The sequence below is a fragment of the Diabrotica virgifera genome, chromosome 1, assembly GCF_917563875.1.
Source record: "Diabrotica virgifera virgifera chromosome 1, PGI_DIABVI_V3a".
Lineage (NCBI taxonomy): Eukaryota > Metazoa > Arthropoda > Insecta > Coleoptera > Chrysomelidae > Diabrotica > Diabrotica virgifera.
In genome coordinates, this window is record NC_065443.1 from 93,512,016 (window position 1) to 93,523,213 (window position 11,198).

General features: G+C 31.6%; 1 protein-coding gene across 2 annotated transcripts in view; it reads right to left on the reverse strand.

Annotated features, from left to right (window-relative positions):
* LOC126879417 (myogenesis-regulating glycosidase-like) overlaps positions 1–10,843 on the reverse strand; it is a 61,511-nt gene extending 50,668 nt beyond the window's left edge. The window contains exons 1-3 of one of the 2 annotated variants that reach the window (XM_050642428.1): positions 10,604–10,843; positions 7,642–7,761; positions 2,207–2,664 (exon numbers count right to left, since the gene is read on the reverse strand). In XM_050642428.1, coding sequence (XP_050498385.1) covers positions 2,207–2,664; positions 7,642–7,761; positions 10,604–10,616 — 591 coding nt within the window. In that variant the 5' untranslated portion in view covers positions 10,617–10,843. The remainder of the gene's footprint in view (positions 1–2,206; positions 2,665–7,641; positions 7,762–10,603) is intronic. The other variant, XM_050642434.1, reaches the window with a different exon arrangement.
* Positions 10,844–11,198: the final 355 nt, after the last annotated feature.

The following is an 11,198-nucleotide window of genomic DNA, read 5'->3' on the forward strand; positions in this document are numbered from 1 at the left end:
TGAAAATTTTAAAATAATATTTAAAACACTTTTTGATATAAAAACTGGGCAAATTTTAATGAACTCTTCTACTACAAAAAGAGCAGCTCAGTTATGGGCTGCCTTAAATTCCTTTACGTTTGTTATTTGTCTAGTTGTGGCAAGTAAATATTCAAATATTTTAGAGCCCATTGCAAATACGCTACAAGGTATTTCAATTAATTTTGTAGATGTTCATCACCACATAAATTTAATTACCAGGACTTGTGAAAAACAGCGCTCAGAGGTTGATTCAAATTTTGCAGACATTTTTTCCTATGCATTATCTATCTGTGAGACCCTCAACATAGAAGTGGGAAAACCACGAATTTGCGGTCGACAAATTCATAGATCTAACTATGAATCTGATTCAGCAGAAGATTATTTTAGAAAATCTATATTTATACCATATTTAGATCATCTGATTCTTGCCTTAAAAACAAGATTTTCTAAAGAACATGAAGTCGCCTTCTCTTTGTTTAATATTTTACCAAAAAATATAAAATCTTTAGATGTTAAATCTTTCGCAATTAAGGTAGGAAATCTATACAACATTGAGAATTTGGAAAGCGAATTAAATATTTGGAGAGAGTATTTATCTCAATCTCAAATAGCTGAGAACATAACCATTGAAGATCTTATTCAGCACTGTAAATTTTTTCCTGCTATCAAAGATAGCTGCATTCTTCTACTTACTTTGCCGTGTACTACCTGCACAATTGAACGGAGTTTTAGCACCTTACGCAGGATTAAAACGTGGATAAGAGCTACAATGGGACAAGATAGACTTGTTGGGGTAGCATTGTTGAGTATCCATCGAAATCGTCTATTAAATATTTCCAATTTTTCCACTAAAATACTAGACGAATTTTGTCAAAATAACAGAAGACTGGTTTTTAGTTAAGAATAAAATTGCATGCTATTTTGTATTACTTTTAGGTATTACTTTTATTACCTTTTAGCATTAATAACATTTATTATAATATTTTGTTTTGTATTTTTTAAGAGTTGCTTTCGTGGTTTTGTTATTTGTTCCTAAAAGAAGTTGCAATATTTTGTTTTCTTAACGTTTTAAAAATATAAGTATTACATACAACAGTTTTTTATTTTGCCCCCCCTGAAAAAAAATCCTGCGGGCGCCCATGCGCGTATCGAATATTATTTATAACCTCTCCATTGATTACGATTCTTCATTCATCCTTAAATAATTATGCCAATCTTTTGAAAAAAAATTAATACATTTAATAACTTTAGGTGAGAGTATCACTTTCTTTTGAGAAGCCAATCCTTACACCATAAAAAATTAATTTATATCATTTCCTGGTGCTTGTTGTATCCTGATAGTACCTAGTATTAGGTATTAGGTAGTAGTAAATGCTGAATAGAATATAGATAAAAGACTCAAAGGATAAAGATAAACTCATGTCAAAAAACGTTTAAAACATAATGGGAGAAAAACAGGGTATGTAGAATGTTTATTTAGAGATGCAGTTACTTCCACAAATAATTAGATAATAACTTGAATGGTGAACTAAATGGGAAACGTAATTTTTTAAAAGTATCTAGGATCGGTACTACAGAGTAATGGAGAAATAGATTAAGATGCATGCATATAGTAGTAGAGTGTTACAGATAAAATGGAAGGATATAAGTGGTGTAAGTGAGAAACTTATGGAGAAATGTAATTTGGGAAGTGGACCCCGCATGGATATAAATTTATATACAAATTGGTAAAGATATAAATAATCGAAAATTATGATAATATAAACTAAAAAGGGGTAGTTCCCTAGGTTGGCTGTATACCATATAGTTAAAAAACTCAACCATGAAGTAAAAACCACTTCTATGTAATTGGTATATTTATTAAAAATTTTAAAAATCCCAATGGATTGAAAAAATGTGTCCAATTCAAAACGTTTTCGGACCTATCGGTCCATCATCAGTGAATTCGAATACTTGCTAAATCAAATTCACTGATGATGGACCGATAGGTCCGAAAACGTTTTGAATTGGACACATTTTTTCAATCCATTGGGATTTTTAAAAGTTTTAATAAATATACCAATTACATAGAAGTGGTTTTTACTTCATGTTTGAGTTTTTTTTATGATAATATACTTTAATGTTAACAATATTGTCTTATGTACTGTGTAAGTATTCTATGTAATGCATTAAATAATAATCTTACCTGATCTCTATTGATATACGGCGATTGAACTTTTGATATAAAACACACTTGATCTTTTGAATCGTCCTCATTTTGACTCACAAACAACGGATTCTCTTCACTTAAATAAATATAAATACCCAAAGAATTTAACCAGTATCTCTCAGCTACAGCATGATTGTCGTCCTTTCTGCTGATATAAGGACTTGATTGAGAAATCCTCATGTGCTGTAACGGCCACGTTTGGACCCTCCTTTCTGGCCCTCCATACCATTGTGTGGAGGCACTTGGAAACGCCGTGAAGAAACAGTCTTTAAGCACCTCTTGCGTGTTGTTGGTGGTCGATATGACTGACAGTGAAGTACCAGGCAGGAATCTAAAAGCGACATCATTATCTCCTACTTTGCATCGGGGAAAATCGATACAACTGGCATTTTTACCAACGCCAATTGTACCGTAGAGTTGGCTTCCTATTTCAGCTGCAATCAAAGAAGAAGCGATATAAGAATTATATTGTTAGATACTTAGTGTACAAAACTTAAGAATATTACATTGGAACGCAAACGGGCTCTTTCAACATCAGCAGGAGATGCTGTTTACCTTTAACAACCAAAAAATCGATATATGTTTAATATCAGAGACACACTTCACAAAACAAACATATATTAAACTGAGAGGATATCAAATATATCAAGCTCTTCACCCTAGAAACACAGCTAGTGAAGGAGCAGCAATAATCGTAAAGAATAATCTAATTCACTTCGAAAGAGAAAATATCGAGACTGAAGCCATCCAGGCAGATAGTATAAGTGTCAAAACAAAAAGATATGAAGTAACAATAGCAGCTGCATATTTTCCACCCAAACATAATCTAAAAAAAGAAAATTAGGTCCATTTGCTTAACACGCTTGGAGAAAAATTTATTATTGGTGCAGACTTTAATGCTAAAACACTGTATGGGGTTCAAGGTTAACCAATAAAAAGGGTAGAGAATTACATGCAACAATAGAAAAGATAAACGGCAAATGGCACTCAACTGGAAAATCAACATATTAGCCAACTGATCAAAATAAAACACCCGACTTAATTGACTTTTTCATTTCAAGAAAAGTTGCAACAAATTTTATGAAAATAGAAGAAGTTGATGGTCCCAGTTCTGATCACTCTCTAATACTACTCACAATCAGTGAGTATATAATACTAAGAGAAAATAACCCAACATTAACCAATAACAGAACGGACTGGGCTAGCTTTAGACAGGAGTTAAGTGACAGAATTGACCTTAATTTATCAATCAAAACTAAATGAACAACTTGATGAAGAAACAGAGACACTAACCATAAATATACAACAAGCAGCCTGGAATAATACCAAACAAATTATAAGAAAACCCAAAGGACAAAATTATCCCAAAGAAATTCGAGAACTGGTGCAAGGAAAAAGAAAAACCAGGAAGACATGACAAAAAAGCAGAACTGCAGAAAATAAAAATGTATGAAACAACTTCACCCAACAGTTGAGAAGGGAAATAGATTTAATCAAAAATGAATCAGTAAACCAATACTTTAACGATCTGACAGATGGCCAAACCACTGACTACTCGTTGTGGAAATTAATAAAAGAATAAATAGACCAACGCAACAGATTCCGCCGATTAGAAAAGAAAATGGATCATGGGCAAGAGATGGAAAACAAAAATTAAATCTTTTCGCTTTATACTTGGAGAATGTATTCCAAAATAACGAAAGGGGAAATAATAATCAAGCCGAAAACGAAGATGATGAAAGTACTGAAATTGATTTGAACAATACTGATCAAGACATAATAAAACCTACTACTTCTAAAGAAGTAACCAACGTAGCCAAAAACAATATCAATCCCAAAAAGGCTCCAGGATTTGACTTAATAACAGGAGAAATACTACAACAGTTACCTAGAAAGTCCATCGTAAAAGTCACAAACCTTATAAATGCAGTATTCAGGTTGCAATATGTACCAATAACGTGGAAAACATCTGAATTAATCGTGATTCCCAAACCAGGGAAACCAATCAATAATGTAGAATCATACAGACCAATATCTCTGCTACCAATTATATCTAAATTATTTGAGAGGATATTGCTAGCACGAATGCATCCTATACTCGACCACAGGGAAATTGTTCCTTCCCACCAATTTGGATTTTGCAATAAACATTCAACAATAGACCAAATTCATCGAATAACAGATATTATAGAGAGATCTCTGGAGGAGAATAAAATATGCTCAGCTATTTTTCTAGACATAGCAAAAGCATTTGACAAAGTGTGGCACTGAAAAAGGCTTGTTATTAAAATTAAAAAATTATCTTCCCATCCAATATGTACATCTAATACAATCATATTTGGAAGATAGAACTTTTAGAGTTAAACAGGAAGGCGAAAATTCAGAACTACCACCAATTAAAGCAGGAATCCCACAGGGCGGTGTTCTGGGACCCATACTATATTTATTATATACTTGTGACATACCTGTTACAGAAAATATTAAACTGGCAACATTTGCAGATGACACTGCAATACTAGCAGTCGATGAAACATTTGAAGAAACAACTAGACACCTCCAAAATGCAGTGAACAAAGTAAACACTTGGAATAATAAATGGCGTATAAAAATCAATGAAGGGAAATCTGTCCATATCGATTTCACTTACAAAAAAATAAATACTCAACCAGTTAGAAGAAACAATAAAATCGTTCCGTGCAAGAAAACAGTTAAATATCTAGACATATCAGAAAGAAAACTGAAGAACTAAAACTGAAGTACAAGAAGTTATATTGGCTATTAGGTAGAAGCTCACAACTTACAATCAAAAAAAAAGTATTAGTTTACAAACAAATGCTCCAACCAGGATGGTTTACAGTTATGGGGCTGTACTAGTGAGAGTAACTATGCTTGCCTTCAAAGAGTCCAAAACCGAATACTAAGAAACATAGTCAACGCTCCATGGTATGTCCGCAACAAAAACCTACATCGGGAACTTCGTATAGCAACAATCAAAGAAGAAATAAAGAAGATTGCCAAGGGTCACGAAAAACGACTCCACAACCATACAAACAGGGAAGTGTTAGAACTTTTTGATAATTAAAACCTAATCCGCAGGCTCAAACGCACCAAACCTTTTGAACTTGTGTGATAGTGATAAATCTATAAATGTCAGTGACAGTTTAAATTCGGGCAGTGAACCTAGCCACAACAGTGATGTGTGCAACAATAATTATTAAATTCTAAGGTGAACCGTTGGGAATACCTAGGACAGTACAGTAGTAGATTAAGTTAAATGTAAAATGCTGGTTAGTCTTATGATTAGGTGCATTGTTAATTTAATAAATAAAAAAAAATAAAAAAAAAACTAAGTGTATAGCTAATTGTATAACAAGAGAGCAAAGTGCTACTGTTCCTCCCGAGAATGAAGTTTACTGCCCGACGCGTAATCATTCAAGGGCAGTAATCATTCAAGGGAAGAGAAGGCAATTTACTCCCATGTTACATATAATTTTTCCACCTTACTCAAATAACAAGTAATTTTTTATTTTTAAATAATTTACTTATATAACTAACTAACCACATATAACTAACTACCAACAAGTAGGTACATTATAACTGTAAAAGTATATAGGTAACTGCCAAATATAAGTCAAAGTATTAATGTAAAAAATGTTAAATCAAAATAACAATTTACTGTTTTTCGCCATTTTACAAAATACAGGGTGTTCTATAAATAAACGTTAAAAAGTATAGATACTTACGTAATAGAGAATAGAATATAGTATACAGTCCGTCTAATTTACTTACCGTTGCACGTCATTATCTACGCCAGAGATCTAAGTTTACATAGTTGCCAAAGTATAAAAAAATCCTGATCCATTTTAAATCAAATAGATCACATAATTATTGTAAACGTCGATTATACAACAAAACAAATTAATATTCAATGTAAATAAATAAAAAATTTAAGAAATAGAGAACAAGAATTAAGTTATAATCATTTAAGATTTGTGCAGTGCAAGCGTTTTTGCACTGCATTGTTAATAATAATTATTATAAAACGGCTCCGAACTCTTGGGAGAAGCCGATAGGTTTCTTTGTATATATGTCTACAATAACAACTAAAAAAGTTGTCAGATACCTCGATTATTCCAAGTCGTGATAAAATTAGGTGAAATTTATATTTTTATAGTAGAGGATCTTTTTATAGTAAAGTAAATAATAAAAACAGTAAATATAATAAAACAGATACTTATAGTAAAGAATATAAACAAATATGAAGTGTCATCACCGCAACTGTCAAATAAATGTTACCAATTTATTCTAAAATGTCACCTTCGTTCGATTACAGTTACAGTGTGTTCCAAACAAATGTGCTTCATAAAAACGCTTTATAATCCATTTATACAAATTAAATGAAACATATTATTGTGTATTGCTTTAGGTTAACATTAATAGAAATCTTCAAATATTATTTCTTCGCGTATACAGTCGAACCCGCTTATTAGAATACCGGCTAAAGGAATATCCCAGTTTAAGGAATAAAAAATTTGAGGTCCAAAACGTTTTTACTATGCACATATGATCGGTTATTAGAATATCCCTGTAATAGGAATAGATTTGCTTGGCACGAAGGCTATTCCAATAAGCGGGTTCGACTGTATAATAAAATATGTCTAGTGGCTGTAATTCCAGTGTACTCGGCAAAATGATTCTAAAAAAGAACACACCTACCGCCAAATATTTCGTGTTGGTATCATGCGACGTCACAGGCTATGACGCGGATAACGTGCAACGGTTAGTAAATTAGACGAAGTATAGATAGGGCGCCAAGAAGTTATTTCATCGATGACATACCATGACGTCACTTTTACTTTTACTTTTACTATTACTCCCTAGGGAATAAAAGTACTTTGTCTCCCTAGATACAAAAAGTACAACTTTGCTCCCTACAATGAGGCCAGGAAATGTATACTTTGGATAGAATAGAGGTAGGTGGGAAAAGCTCTTATTACGGTTTAATACACAATGAAAAAAGGATGCGAGACGTCAGTTTTTAATTTTGTAAATCTTATTCAAGCATTTGTTATGTACATGTTATCAAGTTTTTTTTTTTATTGAATACAAGAAAAACGAAGATAACATATTCGTTTTTTTTTCTTTCATTTAAAAAAACTGGGTGGACGTACATATTTTCCTACCTAATGCAATAAACAATTTACATTAAATTAAGTTAGTGACTCCTTTTTCGTTTTGATCAGTAATACAATGGTAGCTAAAGATAAATAAGAAATGTTAAGAGTCAGAAAGAGTTTCTTTTCTTAAAAAAGGCTAAACAAAACTTTTTAAAACTGAATTATATTTTTTATTTATTTACATTTTAAATCGGTGTACTTTTAGCTACCAACTCAGGAAGAATAGTCACTTACCGTCTCGGATGTATATTTCTATTCCATTGCTAGTTGCTGTAAAATCTATTTCTGTGTCTCCTAGCTTATATGTATATTTGGCAGTAGCAAAATTTATTGCTATTGCAATGGCTAATAAATCTGAAAAGAAACAAAAATATTATATATCATTCATACCATCATATCACGGAAAAACACAAAGTTTAACGCAGCAGTTTAAAATTCTAATATGAATCTGAGGCTTAAACTGGAATATGCTGGTGTCTGATCAGCCTATGGGGAGGTAGGGAGATAGTGTTGAATAGCCCTACCTTCGATTCGATTTGCAGCAAATTCACGCCAGCGCGCTTGAACGTAGTGAACAACGGTCAACAGCTGTTCTCATTTTCTTTAGTAAATTACTCCGCGATTTAAAAAGATATTCCAGTCTGCATCATTTTACGATGTGAAAGACAAAAAAGAAATTGAAAATAAAAGTTGACAATACTTTAAACGCGTTTTCCTCAAAACTGTTTTTTTCAAAGGCTGTAGACATTGCAACTAAAAAACTACTTGACCGACCCACCTGGAATTTTGTATATATTTTCTTTGGACATTCCTTGAGGTAACGCTGTCGAGATATTTTCGGTTGCATGCTTTTTTTATGTTTAACATTAATAAATATGTTAATTTTCACCTTTTTTGCAAAAAAATCGTTGTTTTGACTTCTGATTGATATCAAAAAGTCAAAATTAGATAAAACTAAAAAACAAGACAGAATTACCTCGAGAAATTCATACCTAAACTAATAAAATCTTTTTGAATTTTTTGTTTACCATAATCCAATGATGCGTTCTGATGCGTCCACCGCAAAATTAATTATATTTTGAGATGTCTTTTAAAAATTTGCCACCGTTGGCTTATTTTTCAGTATTTTTCCTTGAATTTTTTCTTGAGTAATCTATGAGTTATACTGAATATTCCTATTTAATTTAAAAATAAAATAATTCTACCATGCTTTCAAAAAAAAATGTGTTTAAATATTGATTTCAACCCCTACGCCCCCCTAACCCTCCGTTACTTGAACACGGTGTGTGAGACCGGCCCAATAAATAACTTCCTGTAACTCGGATTGTAGTGGAGATTTTGAATTGCTGCTGCATATACCTCTTCAGTCGTCAGTCTACTATGGGTAAAGTCCACGTGTAGTGTAAAAAAGAGTATGTATTATAATTTTCTTACTAGGCAACACGGTGCGCCACACCGATGCGAGTATTTATGCACGAATTTTTGTGTTTAAATCAGACATCGATAGTTTTAATTAGTAAGGTAATTTAAGATATTTTTCTTTTTTCAATGTTTATATATTTATTTATTTATATTTAGATATGGATTACGAGAACGAGAAGCAAAAATTATTAAAATAATTTGAGGAAGTATCGACTGATGAGGAAACGTATGAAGATGATGATGAATGAAGTTACTTTTTATTAAAGTAATATAATGTTGACATAAACGCATATCTACAAAATTATATGATAGTATACACATTAAATAATATAATTGCACAAAATTTCGCAAAAAAAAATTTTCAAATATTGTTGACCCATATTTTTGGACCCGGTCTTCTGCACCGTGCGCGAGTATTCGATCACAAAAAATTGGCGCGAGTAACGGAAGGTTAAGGATAGATATGATACAATTTTCATAGGCAGCCCATGCTGGTCGTATTTGTCTATGTATGAAATTTAATAAAAACAAGCTGAAAATGCGAGCAATATCATAACGAAAGCTTTGTTTATTTACGTATTTAATATCATAATATAGATAATTTCTATTATGTAAAGTTGTTTAGTATTAAATGCTATGTTTTAGTATGCAATTTTATCCTAATTTAAATATTGTGAACTATAAAGGTACTCTACTCTCGAGCGAAATTCATATTTTTTGACATACCTCAAATAAAATTGATAAAATTTGATATTATGCATCTTAGATTTTAGACCATGCAAATCTTTTTATGAAGAATAACTTTTCTTCGTAAAATTAATAATAAAAGAGTTATGAATGAAAATGATATTGGTATTCGTAATTTGAGAAAAATTTTCAAATATTTTTTTTATCTTTAGAAGGATGTACAAGTAATTGCATATTAGAACATAGTTTTTAATTCCAAACAACTTTTTATAATAACACTTTTCAATATTGTGAAAAATAAAGACACTTTAATCTTGATCGAACTTCATATTTTTTGACATACCTTGTATAATATAGATTTGATATCTAATAAAAATGAATAAATACAAAATAAACAGTTTTCCTTGAAAATAAATAAAATTTGTTTCTCTGACATTTCAATTTTATGTTGACGTTTAGTTGCGTCAAACGAAAACAAAGTAGAGTTGACGTTTCTATGTCGGAAGAAAATGACAATTTAAAGGAGGCTTGTGACATCACAATGACGACTTTGAGGTCGGATATCTCGAAGATGGTTAGAGATAGCGAAATGCCGTTTTCAGATTTGGATTCAGAAGACAAAACTACATAGAAATCCATCGCGAGGTGGCCTTTAGATATTTCAGGAGCGGCAACGCAATAACACACACACTTTTGCGAATTTATAAACGAAAAGTTTTCGTTGAAAATGTTTCATCCAGCAAGCAGATGAGTACATTTCGACTTCCTATTCGGATCCCGTACTATAATAACTATTGTCAAAGTGAATCTACAATCTTGACATTGCGTTGAGAGTCTGGATTAAAAGTGCAGTTAAAATTTCAAACTTATTCATCAATTATTAGTTTAAAAGGTATCCAATTTGTTTATGGCAAATATTTTTTTGCAATAATAAGTCAGAAAAAAATTAACTTGATTCTACTAGTAGCATAGCAAGAGAGAAAGTTATTCTATCAAAAGAGTTTGAAGAAAGCTGGAAGAAAATATAAGATGTGCTGTTAATTCCATCAGAAACTAAAAAGTTGAAATAAATTAATGTAGTACTTACATTTTAGTATCATATTCACAAATTTACTAAATGATTTTTAAAACAATCTTCATTTTTATTAATAAAACAAAAATTTAAGTGTGTACTTGAAGATATCGATATTTAGTAATTATTAGTCCAGGGTAATAATAAGGTTTTTCCCATGACACTTCAACAGCCAGCATACTGAAGCGTTTGTTCGACAGGTAATACCTACAAGAACAAATTTTAACTATTTCCTGCGTGGGATCTGGCAGCCATTTTTATTTATAAACAATTTAGTGTAAAAAAACGGCCTTTTTCTTTTTTTTTAATTAATGGAAAACAGTAAGACGTATGGTTTTCTTAGTAAAAACATCTTCGAGAGAATGGAAAAAGCTTTCAAATGGAATATTACAAAGATTAATATACTCATTTATTGTTAATAGAATTGCGAAAAAAGGTCGAAATTTAAAAAAAAAATAATTTTACAATGGGGAGTTTTTGTGCACACAAATACGTACAGGGCCCCCGTAACCGGGCGTTCAACGCGTGCGGCGCACGCGGGCGTAACCCCAAAGGGGCGCCAAACCGAAGGTTTGGTAAATAAGAAATATTTATTTTAAAAGAGATAATC